General features: G+C 42.8%; 1 protein-coding gene across 1 annotated transcript; it reads left to right on the forward strand.

Moving 5' to 3' along the window:
* The first annotated feature begins 552 nt into the window (after positions 1 to 552).
* On the forward strand, positions 553 to 18,482 carry LOC141984412 (serotriflin-like). Its single transcript, XM_074947457.1, has 8 exons — positions 553 to 586; positions 6,186 to 6,244; positions 9,993 to 10,115; positions 11,177 to 11,267; positions 12,548 to 12,693; positions 13,436 to 13,530; positions 16,217 to 16,305; positions 18,095 to 18,482. Exons 2-8 carry the CDS (start codon positions 6,188 to 6,190, stop codon positions 18,220 to 18,222), a joined length of 729 nt encoding a protein of 242 aa, XP_074803558.1. The 5' UTR covers positions 553 to 586; positions 6,186 to 6,187; the 3' UTR covers positions 18,223 to 18,482.
* The last annotated feature ends 465 nt before the right edge of the window (positions 18,483 to 18,947 follow it).

Below are 18,947 nucleotides of genomic sequence, written 5' to 3' on the forward strand. Positions count from 1 at the left end.
GAAACAGTTCCAGGAAAACTCTAAGTGGGCTTAGCGCAGAGTTTTCCTTAGCAAGGAGGCTATTGTGTTAGAGAGGGGTGAGCTGGCCCAGTAATTTCCCCCCCTTAATATTGATTCCATTATTTTACTAGGGCTGGAAATGAGACTTACAAAGCAGTCATTGCCACTATAACCCTTCTTTCTTTTTTGTGAGGATCAGTGCTACATCACCTCCCCCTTTAGCCGAAGTGCCTACAGGTCAGCTTTGTGGAACATTGGCAAAGAATTTTCACCTGCTCTCTGAAAGGACTGACCTTCCCAGGCCTGGCATGTGTTAGGAGAGCCAATTTCTGTTTTTGTTTTGTTGTTGTTGGTTTTTTAAAGACAAGAACACCACAGGTGGACTAGCTGAATTTCAGTCAGCTGTTCCCTGATTAAAGTTAGTTCTTTTTAAAGAATGCTGCACTGTGCTGATATTGTAATTTTTTTTTTAAACCACGTGTTTATAAAACAGGAAGTAGGTGTGCTATATATACACCTCTAGAGTGGAGATAACTTCAAACACTTACAGCCCTTCCAAAGATAGACAGACTCAGGCTGGAGAAAGGTAACTAATTTTTTTTTAACAGAAATTATATTGGAGAAAACACTTATTCAGCACTGTCTCACAATGGTATTTTATTCAGAATGTAAATAGTACCAAAATGTCTTTACTTTTAATTTTACACTTTTAATGCACTAATCCCACAGGGAAACTATACTAATAAATAATATTTTCTATTTACCAGGCTACGTTCTGATCTAAGTTGTGCTGGTGTAAATGAGAAATGACTCCCCTAAAATCAGTGGGGTTAATCTGATTCCCACCATTGTAATCCAGATCCAAATCTGGCCCATCATCTCAAGGCATTTTCCATGCAAGGATCTTAAATCACTTTGCACAGTGGGTATCTATTATCCTGCTTTGCAAGTGGTTAAGCTCAGTCACTGAAAGACTGATTCTTCTCTCTCTTACATTGATTTTATGCTGATGTAATTTCAGTGGAATTACCCCTGATGTAAACCAGGGTATGAGCACAGGTTTTTCTCCTCTAGAGAGGCTAAACAACTTGCTCATGTGTACAGTATATTAGACTGTATATTAAATATTTCAGTGAAAAACAGGTTAATTGTATATTCTTAGTGAATGGGAAAAAAACTAAAAGACATAAATATAAAACACATAAAAGATAGAAAATAATTTATTACAATGTAAACTGAATAAACAAACCCTACCAATGACTGGTAGTCGCAAAATTATCAGAAAATTCCCAGCATTAAAAACAGGTCAGAAAAATTTCTCAGCTAGGAAAAAATTTGTATTGGGTTGTAAAAAGGCAAATGTATGAATTTGTTTCTAACTTTGTAGTTTAATAGATTTTTTACCATTAGGAATTTTTAATATATGATTACAATTTGCATAAAATGGCTACAATTTTCAAACCTGGGTACCTGATGTTAGAGTTCTAGTGCTGGAATTTTCAAGAGCACTTAAGGCTCAGATCCCTCAAGGTGTTTAGGCACCTGACTCTATTGAAATTAATCCCATTTACTTGGTATAAAATTGTATTTGGGAGCACAGATATCTATTTAAGAATCTACCTTCAGTGCCTAGGTTTCAAAATCTTGGATAATATAGTCTGATACGGACCAATTTATTAATATGGGTGGGCTTGATTGTCAGATCTTATTGAGTGCAAATGTGTATTAATATTTTAAGTTTGTGAAACAAACATTTAATTTATTACTAATGCTAGAAATGTTTTGTATCCCTTAACATACATTTATCTGGGGAATTTCAAGCACTATACATTAATATCTTAGAATTAACTTTGTATCAAGCCTTGAATCATCATAAAAATTCAGCCTCCCTTGGTCTTCTTTTTAAAAGTGAAGATAATGTATGTTCTCAGAGGGAAATCCAGACAATACCTCTGCACCCAAAGATTTCCCTCCCTCTGCAGAACTCAGACTCAGCCTGCATTATATGACAGCTTTGCCACTAGCTTTATTGGGCATAGTCTCAAACCCCTGGTGTGGTTTTCTTATGTAACAATGGGGAAGAGACTGTCTGAGCTGGTGCGGGGGGCACATGAGCTATGCCCTGTTTGGTGCTGTGTGGGCTCTATGTAGCAAGATACATGGAGTTTGGAAGGATAGAGCATGCCGAGGCAGAGGTTCTGACAGTGTGGATCCTCTGGTCTCCCCTCAGCACAGCCAGGCTAAACTAGAGGTGCTTGTGGTAAAGTAGCCTGCATGAGCGGCTCCATAAATATACCATTGGCTGGTAGGGGAGGGGACAATGTTTCCTCAGTGCCTAGACCCTGGCTACTCCGTGATGATGGAACATCTTCTCATTGCTACAAAACATGGCCATATCCTGCTTGCCTCACTCAAACAAACTTGAAATTTTGACAGTGTAGCTACTTCTGCAAATGCAGCAAGCAGAGCTTGTCCTATGAGCCGACTTTAATATTAGAAATGCACTTTAAACGAAAATAATTTAAAACCTTTGCCTCCCACTTGGTCTGGCATTTCCCATGCTACAGTCAATGGCATCACTCATGCCTGCAGTGCAGGGAACTGTAACCATCATACTGATTGTACTGTTAGTCACATCATGAAACTATGGTGTCCTATGATGGTATCCTTGCAACGGGCTTTGTTGCAAGGATAGGTTCCTGGGTTAGTGGTTCTGTTGTGAGGCGTGTGGTTGCTGGTGAGTATTTGCTTCAGGTTGGGGGGCTGTCTGTAAGCAAGGATTGGCCTGTCTCCCAAGATCTGTGAGAGCGATGGGTCATCCTTCAGGATAGGTTGTAGATCCTTGATGAATACAGACTAACAGATGAACGCATCATCAAGGATCTACAACCTATCCTGAAGGACGACCCATCACTCTCACAGATCTTGGGAGACAGGCCACTCCTTGCTTACAGACAGCCACCCCCAACCTGAAGCAAATACTCTCCAGCAACCACACACCACACAACAAAAACACTAACCCAGGAACCTATCCTTGCAACAAAGCCCGTTGCCAACTGTGTCCACATATCTATTCAGGGGACACCATCATAGGGCCTAATCACATCAGCCACACTATCAGAGATTCATTCACCTGCACATCTACCAATGTGATATATGCCATCATGTGCCAGCAATGCCCCCCTGCCAATGTACATTGGCCAAACTGGACAGTCTCTACATAAAAGAATAAATGGACACAAATCAGACGTCAAAAATTATAACATTCAAAATCCAGTTGGAGAACACGTCAATCTCTTTGGTCACCCGATTACAGACCTAAAAGTTGCAATTCTTCAACAAAAAAACTTCAGAAACAGACTCCAACGAGAGACTGCTGAATTGGAATTAATTTGCAAACTGGATACAATTAACTTAGGCTTGAATAAAGACTGAGTGGATGTGTCATTTCACAAAGTAAAACTATTTCCCTATGTTTATTCCCCCCGCCCCCTCACTGTTCCTCACACATTCTTATCAATTGCTGGAAATGGCCCACCTTGATTATCGCTACAAAAGGTCGTCCCCGCCCTTCCCCCCCCCCCCCGGCTCTCCTGCTGGTAATAGTTCACCTTACCTGATCATTCTTGTTACAGTGTGTATGGTAACACCCATTGTTTCATGTTCTCTGTGTATATAAACTCTCCACTGTATTTTCCACTACATGAATCTGATGAAGTGAGCTGTAGCTCACGAAAGCTTTTGCTCAAATAAATTGGTTAGTCTCTAAGGTGCCACAAGTATTCCTTTTCTTTTTACCTAGTTTCTGTGTTTATACAACAGGCTGAAGCTAATATTTATTGTTATATATAATATTGCTCTATGAGCTGAAATTTTCTCTCAATTGGCTATTGCCTGTGGAAGTCACTTTATCAGCCCAAGGAACAATAGTCTGTTTTCATAATCTGGGCACTGTGAGGGCAAGCGGCATCTGCTATTTAACTCTCAACATCTGGAGCAATTTTACCCCATGAATATGTTCTGGTATCACAGTGACCTTGTACTGTGTTATCTGTTTGAAGTAACCTGGCCTTATGACCCAGTTTCAATCAAGAGTTCCAACAAATACATTGACCATCTAAAAAAGCAATAGTGCAAAAATAATCTCACCTTATGTATGGATGGATGTATTATACAAATGCACAGAGGGAATAATCCATCCATATGAAGGTGAATAGAGCTTTGTTAAATCCTGCAAAAACCACTTCTGTGAATATTCACTCCAACTCTGGTCACAAGAGAAAACAAAAAACTAACAAGCACACAGACACATACACCCTTGCTTTCAGCACCATAATGCAGAAGTTATCAACCCCAAACCCAACTTCCCAGAAAAGTCTGAACGGCTGCTCTGCAGGCCTGCCATGGCAGGAGCCATGGAGAAACCTGGCATAGCCAAGGAGTCAGCTGGTGTGAAAAATGAGGCTATGTTTCCTAACTTGGTAACCTCTGCTACTCATGGCACCTGTATTCAGGGTATCCCTACTCAGTATTAGGAATATATATTTTAATGTGTGAATGTAGCAGGGCTGATCAAATCTAGGAGATGGTGGGATATTAAGAGCTTGGTTTTCCTCACACAAGTTTTACCTTTGTATAATTTCACTGACTTCAGTCGCATTAGAGTGAGAGCAGAATCAGGCCCATAGAATCTAGACATGGAAAAGATTCAGCAGGAGTCATCTCACCAGTCTCCCTACCAGTGCAAGCTAATTAAGCGATCAGGGAAAGTATCTAGTAATGGGGAGACAAGGAGGGTAGAGACCTGATCTTCTTGCCTGCTTTCTGATATGACACCCTCCTCCCCTTCCCCCCAACACATAACTAGAGCTATGTGAGAATTTTTTGTGAAAAAAAAAAACATTGACAGAAAATGCAGTTTCCACAAAATCAACATTTTCTGCAGGAAAATATCAATTGTGCCATAATTCTTTTTTCAGTCAGGAAAATCAAAGAAGCATTTTGTTTTTGAGTCAGGTTGACCCCAATCAAAATATTTTGCTTTGTCAAATCGAATCAAATAGTTTCATTTCAGGTCAATGCAACATTCATCTATGTCCACTTAAGATGCTGCACTGCCTCAAGGGAGTTGCAGTTTGGGTGCTGCACACACCCATTCTCTTCTGTTGGTTGGGCTCCCTGGCTGGAATACATCTCTCATCATGTATCCCAGTCTCCCCTCTGAACTGCCATGGTGCATCATAGGAGGTGTAGTCCAGCCAGGGAGCCCAGTCCAGAGAGGAGAATCTGGATGAGACACCCTGGAACTAAAACTTCCATGAGGCATTGCAAAAGCTTAGGTGGACTCAGTTCAGTGTTGAAATAAACTAAAATGAAATGTTTCAACATTTATGAATTTTTTGTAGCTTTCTGTTCAGTAAGAAATGTTGATATTCTAACTTTTCTACCCAATTTGGGGGGGGCGGAATTCAAAATATCAGAACTTCCCATAGGGCAGAAATTCTGATTTTTTTTTTTTGACCAGCTCTACACCTCACCCCCCTCCCTGCTTCTTATCTCTGACTTGAGAGTTAGGGGAGGCAAGTCAAACATAATGGTTTAGGGCCAAGTTGGGAAACAGTGGGGAGTTTGAGCAATCAGCAGTGAGGAAGCAATACAGAAAAAAGGCAACTAGCAGGGCAGGAGAAGGGAGTGGAAGAACATTAACAAGGAATGGAGTGCTATGTGTAAATTGGTAGAGGACTGGGTCACCTGTGGGAGGAATGAGTGTGGGGTTGATATGGGCGAGGAAGGGCAAGGAACTGAGGACTAGTATATCCATCTCAGTGCAGCATCTGTTAAAACAGCCCCTCTCTCCTGCACACAGCTGTTCAATGCTATGTTCTTTGAGGAGGGCAGTGGTGAGATCCTGATCTACTGCATCAATGAACAAAGCAGGCTCCTTTAATAAAGTGGGGAGAAGACAGGCAGAAAACTGCTGCACATTCAAGTTATTTCAAATAAGAGAAATGGAGACAAAAGAAGATTTTTTCCCATTAAAATGTTAGAACCCAAGTTGCCTTCATCCCAAATCACCCCGTCTTGCTCCAGAAATATATTCCACAAACAAAAACGCTGCTTCTGCAAGTGCACCAAAAGCTTTGACAGAAAAGAGACTAAATGACACTGTGTTTATTTTTTCACAGAGATGGGTCTGCTAACTGTGATCGTGTGCCTTGCTGCTCTGCACCAAGCTGTTGGACAGGTATGTACCTTTATGTCTATGCAGAGGAATAGGAATGGGCTGAGTTTTGTACTAAGCCACCTCCAAAATAGTTAGTTGCCTGGAGTTCCATAAGTACAGATGGTATTTGACCACCAGTACCCATTACCTCAGCATGTGTTCTAAGCATTTCCACATTTTTCCCTTCAAAGAATCCACCCTTGTTTATGTAAATATTCACCACAGGTAAGGTCTGCTTCTCCTCTCACACTAGTCTTATACTGGTGTAATTCCACTGAGTTCAATGGAATTATATTTAATTTAAACTGGTGCAAGCAAGAGGAGAATCAAACTTTGTTGGTATGGAAATGCTGGTGCTGTGGTGATTCCATTATTTTCTGGAACTCCTTCCTGGCACTTTGCCATCCTAATGGAAACAAGTGGAAAAGCAGGTGGTTTAGTGCTGGCTGTTTCTAAAGGCACTGCTTGTTCACAGAGGACAGACACTTCATAGCTATTCACATACAGAGCACCTTCATTTATCTGAATCTCCGCTATCCAAAACTCTCTCTTGTCCATGTCCCCTGACATGTCCTCTGACACCTATTAATTACATTGGAAATTCCCACAATGATCTGAAACATCATTTGCATGCATTCAGCATCCTCCTGATATTCAACTCCAATTCTATTTTGTTCAATAAAACTGTTTTCTAGTCACAGATTAAACAAAAAAATGCAGGCCACAATGAGATCCATAGCAAACTGGGTTCATTCATTGCTCTTTTGTTACCTGCACTGTCCCTTCAGGAATAGAATACTTTTTTTCCCTTTAAAATGTTTTTCTTTCTTTGAAACTGATGTAGACAGATGCACACAGGATCTCCATTGACATCAGCAGCTACAGAACAAATCTCTGATTGCTCTGATCTCAGTGCTATATACTAAATACTGTACAGTAGAGATTATGAGAATTAAGGGTCCCATTTTGGGATATTTCAGTTCAAAAACGTGTAAAGTTCCAGTTTTCCAACATCTTTTAAAATTAAATTTCTGATCCTTCTCCCTATTAGTTGTGAGCCATACCCTTCTCTTCACTGAGGTACTGACAACAAACCTTTCCCTGGCAGGTCATGAGTTGGTTTCACTCTAAAGCCATTTAACTTAAATGCCAGGAATCCACTGAGTGCTGATCCAGACATGAGCTTTTCCAAAGTAGGGAGGTGTTTGGGCCCCAGCATCTTGTTCAGCCCATTCTAGAGACAGAGGCTAGTTGCAAAGTTTGATATTGGATCCACATCCGTGCTTTCCAAACATTCAGGGATGTTTGGATCTGGGGATGTTGTTCAGGCCCATCTCTGCATTCCCAAAGCCAGCTATCAGATTGAGAGGGTCAATTGAGGAGGAACGGGAGAGGGGCAGGACTTCAGTGGCTGTAGGAATAAGAGGGAATTCACCAGCAGATAAAAACAAAATGGGTCACCACTGACGGGTGAAGTAGAAGGGGAGGGATCAGCAAGATAGGGACCACTGAAAATAACATGCTAACGGAATGGGAGGGATGACGCTAACCAGTGGGAGTGGCAGACAGAGGTGACTAGATGGATGGTATAGAAGGTATCAGTGGAAAGGAGCAGTGTAAAGCAGCCAGGGAAATTGCAATGAGCAAAGAGGAGCAGGGAGTTGATGAACTGGTTGAATGGAAGGGAAAGCCAGAAAAGCCAGGAAAGCGGGAGGTAGAAGGAGCCAAATATATGCATATTAGGATGGACAGTGGGAGGGGGCAGAGTCAGAAGAGATTGACTGGGGTACCAAGAGACAAATAGGGAATTTAGGTACCTACTGACTAGGGAAGCAGAAGGGAAGGCTCTAAATGGAGGAGTGGGGGGCTGAATGCTGCGAGATGGGTTTTCTGCTACTCACTAAGAAGGAGAGCCATTTACTGACAGTGCTCCATAACCCAAGGGGATGCTTCCAACACCAGTGAGAGCCAGTTAAACAAATCCTAAGAACATGATGAGTACAGTATAATCATGGCTGCATATACCATAGTAAGCCACAGGAACTTTCTCACTTGGGTGTGAATTTATTAGTGTGAGGATTAAGGTGACTAAACTATAAATGTTTGGCTCTGTTATGGGGCTTTTACTTCATAGGTCACAAAGCACCTCGTAAAGGGAGGAATTTCAGGAAAGTTTCATTATCCCCATTTTATAGATGGGGGTTGGGACTGGCACTTTAACAAAGGAGCTGGCTCTTGCAACTCTTTCCCCTTTGGGAGGAGCCCAACCAGTAGGAAGAGAAGTAGGGTATATACCAGGAGAGCAATCCTTTTGCCTGCTGTTAAAACAGCTGTGGTGAGAGAGGAGGCGGAGAGACAGATTGGGTTCCTTCCACTCTAAGTCTATTCCCTGGAGATGGCTCCAGTGGCTCAGCTTCCCATACCTTCTTTGGGAAGCCACATTAGGTAGGCACCCCTAGCACCCGCTCGGGGTGGTTGGAGAAGCCAGAGGGCATGTCTACACTACAAACTTAAGTCTACTTCAGTTAAGTTGACATCCAGCTGCCACAGTAATTAAGTCGGTAGTGCATGTCCACACCACATGGCTTATGTCAGTGGAGCATGTCCTCACTAGCAGTGCTTGCATCGATGCAGAGAGCAGTGCACTGGGGGTAGCTATCCGACAGTGCAACACACCACAGGGGTTTTTGGGAAGAGCCTTCAATGCCTCCATGGCACCAAAACATTCTCTCTCTCAGGGGGGACTGGGAACATGGCTTCAACACTTTCTCCCTCCTTCCCCTAATTTCAGCTGGAACCCATAATATTTCATGCCTTTTTTCCAAAAGACTGGCATAGCCATGCATAGGCCATATCCCAAGAAGCATGGACCCCACTCAGTTGTGCACCGTTGTTGCAAGCATTACAAACACCACACTCCTTATCCTGCAATATTTCCAAAGCCGCGGGGCGGAACATTGCAGTGTCTTTCAAGCAGCCCTGCAGGAAGCCGTAGAACAAAACAATTCCTGGTTGCTGCTGGTAGCTGTGTGGCAGCTGAACACAGGTGAGCGCCGTTTCTGGTCCCGAGAAACACCCACTGATTGGTGGGATTATGCAGTTATGGGATGAGCAGCAGTGGCGGCAGAAGTTCCATATGCACAAGGCTACTTTCCAGGAACTGTGTGCAGAGCTCTCCTCAGCCCTGTAGTGCAGTGACACTGAAATTAAATCCGCTCTGACAGTGGAGAAGCGAGTGATGATCACCGTGTGGAAACTTGCAATGCCAGACTGCTACCGGTCAGTGGGGAATCAATTTGGAGTTGATAAATCCACTGTGAGGCTGTTGTCATCCAAGTATGCAGGGACACTAATTGCCTTTTGCTCAGAAGGGTTGTGACTGTTCTCAGTGGTAGCAGATGACAGAACGAGGAGTAATGGTCTCAAGTTGCAGTGGGGGAGGTTTAGGTTGGATATTAGGAAAAACTTTTTCACTAGGAGGGCGGTGAAGCACTGGAATGCATTACCTAGGGAGGAATCTCCTTCCTTAGAAGTTTTTAAGGTCAGGCTTGACAAAGCCCTGGCTGGGATGATTTAGTTGGGGATTGGTCCTGCTTTGAGCAGGGGGTTGGACTAGATGACCTCCTGAGGTCCCTTCCAACCCTGATATTCTATGAATCATCAAACAGTGGTTAAAATAGGCAACTGGGATCATAGGTTAATGCATTGAGTGTGGTGGGATTTGGCAAACAAAAATGAGACGAAACTTTCCCTGTGATTTTCATTTTAGAATCCAGGTCTGGGTTTTTATGATTTGTCCAATTTAAATGAGAATAACCAAAAGATGATCGTTGACAAGCACAATGACCTTCGGCGAGGGGTGAATCCCACTGCCAGAAACATGCTGAAGATGGTAAGCTACATGGCATTGCTGTTCCTACAGATCTGAAATGTTTCCCATTGTCACAGAGTGGCAAACTTGGCCGTCAGAATCCTTTCCATGATAAGGTGCAGCTTTCCTGCTAAGCTGTGGGAATGTAAGTAGAGTGGGAGAGAAGCATGTCCTTGTGGTTGGCCATTGGCCTAGGCACTGGTAGGCCAGGATCTGCTCCTGCTCTGCTGCAAGTCAATTACAGAGGAATTTTTTCAAAACCACTGAAGTGACTTAGAAGCCCAAATGCTATTGAAAATCCTACCCTTAACCTCTGTGCCTCAGTTTTCCCATCTACTGAACTGAATAATATTCACCTACCTCCAAGGGTCTTACATCAATAGCATTTCTAAATTGCTTTGAGATCTTTGAATGGAAGGAGCTCTAGGAGAGAAATTCCCATTCTTGTGCAGGAGTCTAGTACATGGGCTCTGCACCATTTATGTCCCATTTAAGCCCTCAAAATAAGACCTGAGTGGTGCCTAGGCCTGGAATAGCAGATGCTGTCCCTCCAGGCCCCCTTTGCAGGGATTTCCAGCTCCTGGATCTTTGTGTGCTAGAACTGTGCAAAAAAGGTTTGCCTCAACATATTTCTAATGTACAATACAGGTTTCATGTCCTTTATGACTGCCAAACCATTATTAAAGCAGATTGGAAACTGGTTTACAGACCTTTCCATTGGTCCAAACATTGCTACCATCATAAACCATGGCACTTTTCAGGGCTAGGCTCTAAACTATAGAGATTTTGGTTTATTCATTCATGGTGACAAGAGGGTCACTTAGGCTCTGGGGCTGAGGAGTTTTCATTTAAGGGAACAATCCACTTCAAATAGATAGAAGAAATCTTCAGGACATTATAACATTCAGGATCCCCAGCTAGTATAAACCAGCCTAGCTACAGTGACTTCCATGGGCCTATTCTGACTGACACCCCTTGAATAGCCAGGCCATAATCTCCAGATCTGTATTTAGTTCTACATTCACTATTGCGGACTGGTTTTACCAAAAGGTAAATATGATATCTCTCCTTGTTTCCTCGAGTTTTGGAGTCCTGAAGCTGCGGACAATGCTCAGAGATGGGCAGATCAGTGTAAAATGTCCATCAGTCCTAGAAATGAGAGAGTCGTCAATGGTAAGTGAAGAGTAACTATAAATTATGAGTGATTGAAATAACCATCTGGAGACTTACAGGTACAACCATATTACTGCAAAAGTGTTATTTTAGCAGAGCAGGAGCACTGATATGGGACAGGTTGAGATTTCACTTCCAAATCCATATAGTTAGGGGCCAACAATGCAATAAAGGAAAAAATCCACCTGAGTTGAAACTTGACACACACAATCTCCTCCAGAGAGTGAATGTTTTCTTCACCATGGAAAAAATTGGTTCAAACTTTTTTTTCTTACCCATTTGCCCCCACCAAAATCCATGGGGGAAAAAACCCAGACATTTTCTATGGATCAGGGGGAGGAATCCATTAATTCTGTGTGCCATGTCTTGACTGTTGAGACATGAACCCTAATCTCTTTGGGGAAGTGACTGTCTCTTACTATGTCATTAGAGTGCCTAGCACAACTAAACCCTAATCTCTGTTATGGCCTTTAAATGCTATTGTAATACAAATAATTAGTAAAGTGGGACTTAGAGTGAGGCACAAGCTTTGAGTGAGTCTCCTGCACAGGAATGAATTTTACAAACAAAGAAGTTTGCACAGGTGGTATGTACACCATAATCAGCTATTGGGGGGGGAGACTATTTTCATCTAATATTTAATGGTAGCCTGTTAATCCAAGAACAGATGGTATCTTTTAACTAGAAATCAGTGTTATTATTTTTAATCTGCCCTTTTCATCTGGTATTTTAACGAGATGCTTCTAGTTTAAAAAGTCTGCAAATGAACATCTCTGGGCATACGGGGCCTGCCCCAAAGCCTATGGAAGTTAATGGGACACTTTCTATTGTCTTCACTGGGGTTGGATCAGGTCAATAATTGCCTTTTTAGAGGTACAGGCTTATAGGTACTGCTTTGTTCAGACTGGAAATAAGGTGTAAATTTTCAAGTGAGGTTAATTAACCATTGGTACAATGTATCAAAAATTGTGGTGGATTTTCCATTTCTGGACATTTTTAATCAAGATGAAATGCTTTTTTTCTAAATGATCTGTTCTAATTCAAACAGGAATTACTGTGGGGAAGTTCTCTGGCCTGTGCTATACAGGAGGTCAGACTGGCTGATCACAGTGGTCCCTTCTGGCCTTGGAATTGATGACTCTCTGAATAGAGACAATGCACAGGGTGGAAATCTGGTGGTTAACTTAACTGTAGGGTGTAACTCACATCTCCTCTGCTATTCCTACAGTCTCTCTAGTTGTCCTCATGCTGTCTTGAAACTGCCTCATTTCTATTTTCAGATGTCCTCTGTGGTGAAAATATATTACAGGCAACTTATCCGCTCCCTTGGTCTGATGCAATCCAATCCTGGTATAAGCAAGTGGCTAATTTCAAATATGGTACTGGAGCAATCAGTGACAATGCCCCTATTGGTGGCTACACTCAGGTATGGGGATTAATGACAAATTTCCAACAAATGAAATATTGTTTTAGGAAGAAAAGTGATACCAGTCTGGAAATAAAATATATTTATCTGAACACCCATGTGTCTCCATCAAAGTCAATGGAAATGTGTCTGTGTAATTAAGGAAAGTTAGGAGACTACACCTCTAGAAACTTATCATTACTGTTATCTGTCATTCACTGCCTGATCCAAAGTCCACTGAACTAATTCAGAGTCTTTCCATTTACTTCAAAGGGCACTGGATCAGATATTTAATAAGATATATTCCAGCTGAAAATTATGATATTTTTCTTCTTCCCAAAATGGGACCAAATGTCAAAGTATCTTAAATTACTAATAATATACTAAATTGTGGAATGACCATTTCTGAAAAATGTTGATTTGGAAATGTCAAAGCAACATATTTCAAAGCATTGATTAGAAACAAAACATTTCTTTTCTTGTCTGAAAAATCGTACAGGTGCTCTACAAAAGGTGGTTGGTTACATGGTTCAGGCTCCTCTTTCTCCCAGCTGCTAAATTGCATTTTTTTAAAAGCTAAATATACAGAAATATTTCCTTGATATTACTTTTCCATCTAAGCAGTTGCTACAGTTCCCAGAGGGATGTTATGGGTTTAGGAACTGAAGGGCTGCTGCTCTGTGAGACCATGAAGGGGATCTCAGACAATCCATGAATGAAATGAAACCTTGCTGATTGAGTGTACTTATTTTCATGCCTGCAGGTGGTTTGGTATCGTTCTTACCAGATTGGATGTGGAGTTGCCTACTGTCCTCAGAATAAGTTCCAGTTCTTTTATGTTTGCCAGTACTGTCCCGCGTACGTACCAATATATATTTCCTTTAAGTTGAAACACTCTGTAAGATGTTTTGAAACCTTCCAGGTAGGGCTGTCAATTACCTGCCGTTAACGCATGCGATTAACGCACCGCACAATTAATGCATTGATTTTTTTAACGCGCATTAATGGCAAACCCTCATGAGCTGCTCCGAAGAACCTGTCTGGTCAGGCGCAGTAATGCAAGCCGCTACCAGAGGATGGGAAAAGAAGAGGCTACAGAAAGTAAAGTAGGTCTCATCCCCGCATTTTTAAGTAAAAGCAGGACGGCCAGGCGCTCGCCAGACTCGTAGGGTGACCAGACAGTAAATGTGAAAAATCAAGACAGGGGGTGGGGTGGGTGGGGGGGGGTAATAGGAGCCTATATAAGAAAAAGACCCAAATAAATATCGGGACTGTCCCTATAAAATCGGGACATCTGGTCACCCTATGCCAGAGCCACCCCTCACCCCTTGCAGGGTTCACCCGAGCCACCCTCCCCATGCCTCCCGGGGCTGGGGCTATCTCCTCCCCACCCTGTGCTGCCAACATCTGGGGCTGCCCCCACTCCCCCAGAACTCCACACTGCCCACGGTGGGGTCTCCCCCTCCCAGCCCTGTGCCGCCCGCAGCTGGGGCTGACCCCTCCCCCGCGTGCCACCCAGGGCTGGGACTGACCTCCATCCCAAGCTCAGGGGCTGACCCCCACCCCAGAGCCCTGTGTCGCCCATAGCTTAGGCTGAACCCTCCCCACAGCTTCTCACTGCCCATGGCTGGGGCTCAATCCCCCCATAGTGCTGCACCGCCCCTGGCTGAGCCTGATCCCCACCCCCTGCTCTGCGCTGCCCCTGGCTGAGCCTGATCCCCACCCCCGAGCGTCTCACCTCCCCCGGCTGAGGCTTATTTCCCCCCCGCCCCATCTCTGTGCCACCCAGGGGTCAGTTCTGAAGCCAGCACTGCTCTCCAGCAGCAGATTTCTCCGCTTTCCTGTGAGCAGGCAGGGCTGCCTTCAGCTGACCTGCAGGCAGCATCCGCCTCTCTCCACTCTGCCTTGCCTCCGGGACAAATGACCCGTTTTGGCGAAGAAGTAGGGACAGCCGGGACAGAGCTGAAAAAGGGACGTATCGTCACCCTAGCCAGCCCAGGCCCTATTGTTCCCGGCTGGCCCCTCACTCCCGGGACCAACCCCCCTGCGTCGTGCCCCATTGCCGCTCGCTCTGGGGGTACCCCATAGAGAACGTGGGCCTGGCAAGCTCAGCCTCCTTGCACCAGCCTCTCCTCCCCTGAGTATGGTGAGTCCCTGAGGTAAAAGCCACCCTCCCTTGCAAGCAAGGGCCCACTCAGCTGAAGGGAGCCCAGCTAGCTCAGTAAAAGGCGGAGAGCCCAGTACCAGAAACCACCCTTCCAGAAGTAGCAGCAAGACACCTCCCTCCCCCTCCTCCTGCCCAAGTGATTGCTTGCTCCTCCCCGTTGTCAGCCCCTGTCCTCCCAGACCCTCCTCCTGCACAAGTCGTTGCTTACTTCCCCCCTCTGCTGTCCTCACCCAACACTGAATGCTTGTTTGTCTGAGCGACTGGCTGAACAAGAAGTAGGACTGAGCGGACTTGTAGGCGCCAAAGTTTTATATTGTTTTATGGTTACGTGCTGTTGTTCTTTTTTACATAATTCTACATTTGTGAGTTCAACATTCATGATAAAGAGATTGCAAGACAGTACTCCAATGAGGTGAATTGAAGTTTCTTTTTTACAGTGCAAATGTTTGCAATCAAAAATAAATATAAAGTGAGCACTGTACACTTTGTATTCTGTGCTGTAATTGAAATCAAAATATTTGAAAATGTAGAAAACATCCAAAAATATTTAAATAAATGGTATTCTATTATTGTTTACAGCGCGATTAATCATGATTAATTTTTTTAACTGCTTGACAGCCCTACTTCTAAGGTATCTACATGACTAAAAACTGGGAAACAAGGAAGCAGGTGCATGCTCAGATAATGGCTCCTAGAACTGAAATATCCTAGAAATATCCTATTTCAATTGGGTAAAAATTTGCAAGCATCGATGTTGTCAACACTTTTCGATACAAAGGGAGTGAAGCTAAAACAGTCATGCACTGACTTTGGGTCACATTGTTAATATTTATTTTATTGAATGTTGAAATGAAAGCCTACGTTTAAGTGCCTTGCAGAACAGGTTTGGGCCGTTGAATCGGAGCTCAAGCGCTCAGACATTCATGCAAAGCAAACAGGAGAGGGCCACAGATATTTTCAAAAGCAAGTTTTGATTTAGTTGTAAATGAATATTCAGAGGGAGAGAGGGTATTTTAATATTTGTATACCTCCAATACTGACCTACCTCAAAGGGGTGCTATAAGGGTTATTTCATTACTGTCCAAAACATATCTGGAAGTCTTTGGATGGAAGGTGCAGAGGATTAATTGTGTTACTGTATATTCTATACAAGGACCGAATTATTATATTGAATTTAAAAAAAATTATAATCACGGAAATGTATGTCTTTCTTTCCTTTCAAATAGAACATCCTCTATCCAAAGCATAATTTGAACTAAAACAGGATTGTTTAGAAGCAGGTTTCCCACACAATCTATGGAATGAGTTCTACGTTATACAGTATGTTAACTTTATTTTAAAGGGATATATTATGTTTGGGTTGCTTTTTAATTTCAGAGGAAACAATGTAGCAGACTTATCTAAACCATACAAACAGGGACCAACGTGTGGCGATTGCCCTGATGCCTGTGACCGAGGACTCTGCAGTAAGTTAATGGTCTTTTGTTCTTTCCAGATCTTTCCTGAAGAAATAAATAATGCGAGATTACCTTGGATAGTAACTAAGGTTAAGATTTTCTCACAGTTATTTTTAATAAACGTCACAGGCAGGTGACAGGCAACAAACAAAAATCACAGGAGCCCCTGACCTCTTTGTGACTTTACTAAAAATAACCAGGGGGCAGAGCTAGGTGGGGGGGAGGAATGACAGCTGGAGTCCCATGGAGAAGACTGACAGGCCGAGCCCCCCAGCCACTGGGGCGGGCACAGCCCCAGCTCCAGCAGCCGCAGCCATGGGGGGTGGGGGGGTCGCACAGCCCCCAGCTCCTGAGCTGGCGGCAGCTGTGGGGCAGGGGCACATAATCCCAGGTTCAACCCCAGCCATAGCCACTTAGGCTCACAGCCCCAGCTGCAGCCATGGGGGGATGGGGAGAGTCACACGGCCCTGGGAAGCCACAAGGGGGGGGCATGACCCTGGCTGCAGCCCCCACTGCAAGCTGCAGGGTCCTGGTTCCGGCCCCAGTTGCAGGGCAGGGGTGCACAGTCCTTCCTCCAGGCCCAGCTTCAGCCGCTGACAGCTGAAGCCGAAGAAGACAGGGAGGTCCGGTAAAGTCACGGAATCCGTGACTGATGTGACCTTCCTGACTGAATCACAGCCTTAAGAATAACATTGTGTTGAGAGTTCTGTCAAGAGAGTCCTCATCCCTTTGAAATCTGTTGTTTACTCAACTCTTTCACAATAATCCCTTAGAAACTTAAAACAGACACTTATACAACTTTCCCCTGCTTTTTCTCAAACTGTACAATAAAATCCTCTGGTATCTCTCAAACGATAGAAGTGCTATTTTGGGCAATATTTAATAAATAAGAGTCACATTAAAACAGTCATGGGTAAAGTAAATCCCATCAGCTCTGTCATAGCGTTAGACATGCATCAGTGATCTATGTAATCTAGGTAGTGCTAGCAGTGCCCTCTGTTGGGGACCTCAGCACTAAGTATTCAATCTAAAGTTTTTCAGCCCCATACACTTAGGGACACAAACACCCAATACACACACAAGCTGGTGGGTTACACGTATGCACAGAGCTCTGCATATGCATTGGAGCTTTGCAGGCCTCAGTTAAGTGTGAGCAAAAGTGTGTATATGGTTAAGTGTGCAAATAGTTTCACCTTCCAGTTTGCATTCACCCCCCTCCGACTCTAGTCTCTGAAACTGAGAAAAAGAATAATTCTCTACTTCACTGTACTTTGTTGTGGAGCTTAATTTATTAAAGCTTAAAGAACACTTTGAGATCTTCAGAGGAAAGGTGCTTATTATTATTACCAGCAATGATTTGTGTTCAGAACAATAAATTCCTAACAAAAATGAAAATAAACTGTCCTATTCTTGGTACAACCTTACAGTTCAGTCCTTTTGTATCTCCACTAACTTCAGTTGATTTGTACAATGGTTGATTTTGGCTTGTTACACTGTATGATATGGCTGATCTTCTGTTTCAAAGTGATATTCAGTGAATGCCAGTGACTAAATTCTACCGTGGCCTGAGCACAACTTTGATTCTACTTTCACTTACATCAGTGTAAATCCACTGAAGGTAGTTTAACTGAGCTCAGAATGAGGCCCAGCAGGTTAAAAACAGAGAGGCAAACAAGACTACATAGGTTTATGAAGACAATGGATTGAAAAATACATTTTGAAAGGAAAACAATTAACTGATTTAGGACTGACTTATCCTTTTATCATCTAACTCTGTTTACCATTTGGTTTATTTCAGCCAACCCTTGCAAGTATATGGATAAATACACAAACTGTGCCACCTTAAAAGACCTCTTTGGCTGTAATCATTCTGTGGTGAAGGAAAATTGTCATGCTTCCTGCAAATGCACCACTGAAATAAAATAATATCCTGCTATCCATCACTTTCTCTTCCTTGAGATTGTTTTATTTGAAAGAGAAAAGAACCAAGGATAAAACAAAACAAAACAATTCTCAATGTTTTCATAACCGCTTGAATTCTGGGTAAAACGATGAAGTTCCGCTCTGCATTATGTGTTATATGTCCTGAATATTGTTCAGTAATTGAAACTATTTCCATAATTACTTTAGATTATTCAAAAATCTTATTTTAGCTATTAATGGGCATAGGTCTATTGCAGGAACGGGTGGGTGAGGTTCTGTGGCCTGCAATGTGCATGATGATCATGATGGGTCCCTTCTGGTCTTAAAGTCTAAATGAGTCTACTTCAGAGCATGGAACTCCTGCTGAATTTTATCCTTAAACAGGAAATAGAGTCATAATCTACTTGACTATACTTTTGTATTGCACATTAAATTTCAGTTGATTTGCCACTGACCTTTGATTATAAAATGAATGTAATCCTGCTAAATAAAAGCATTGTTTAACTCCATCATTGCAAAGTAATTCTTGCCTGTAATTCTTTGCCACAGTGAATGTAATATTTCACAAAGAATTTAAGCCAAAGAATGCTTTCAGTTAAACTTTACTTATGCAAATTACCTCTCCTTCATAAGAGCAACTGATTCACCGAAAATATTATGTGAAGCCATTGAAAAAATAGCAAACAGGACAAATACATGTATTACTCATATACATTTAATTATAATAA

The sequence above is a fragment of the Natator depressus genome, chromosome 3 (assembly GCF_965152275.1).
Source record: "Natator depressus isolate rNatDep1 chromosome 3, rNatDep2.hap1, whole genome shotgun sequence".
Taxonomy (NCBI): Eukaryota; Metazoa; Chordata; order Testudines; family Cheloniidae; genus Natator; species Natator depressus.

What these genes read in the sequence shown, in the direction of transcription:
- LOC141984412 (XM_074947457.1), top strand. Translation starts at nt 6,188, where the DNA reads ATGGGTCTGCTAACTGTGATCGTGTGCCTTGCTGCTCTGCACCAAGCT. An exon ending in CTATTGGTGGCTACACTCAG is followed by an intron (nt 12,694 to 13,435) that starts GTATGGGGATTA and finishes TCATGCCTGCAG; the next exon opens with GTGGTTTGGTATCGTTCTTA. An exon ending in GTTTGCCAGTACTGTCCCGC is followed by an intron (nt 13,531 to 16,216) that starts GTACGTACCAAT and finishes TTTTAATTTCAG; the next exon opens with AGGAAACAATGTAGCAGACT.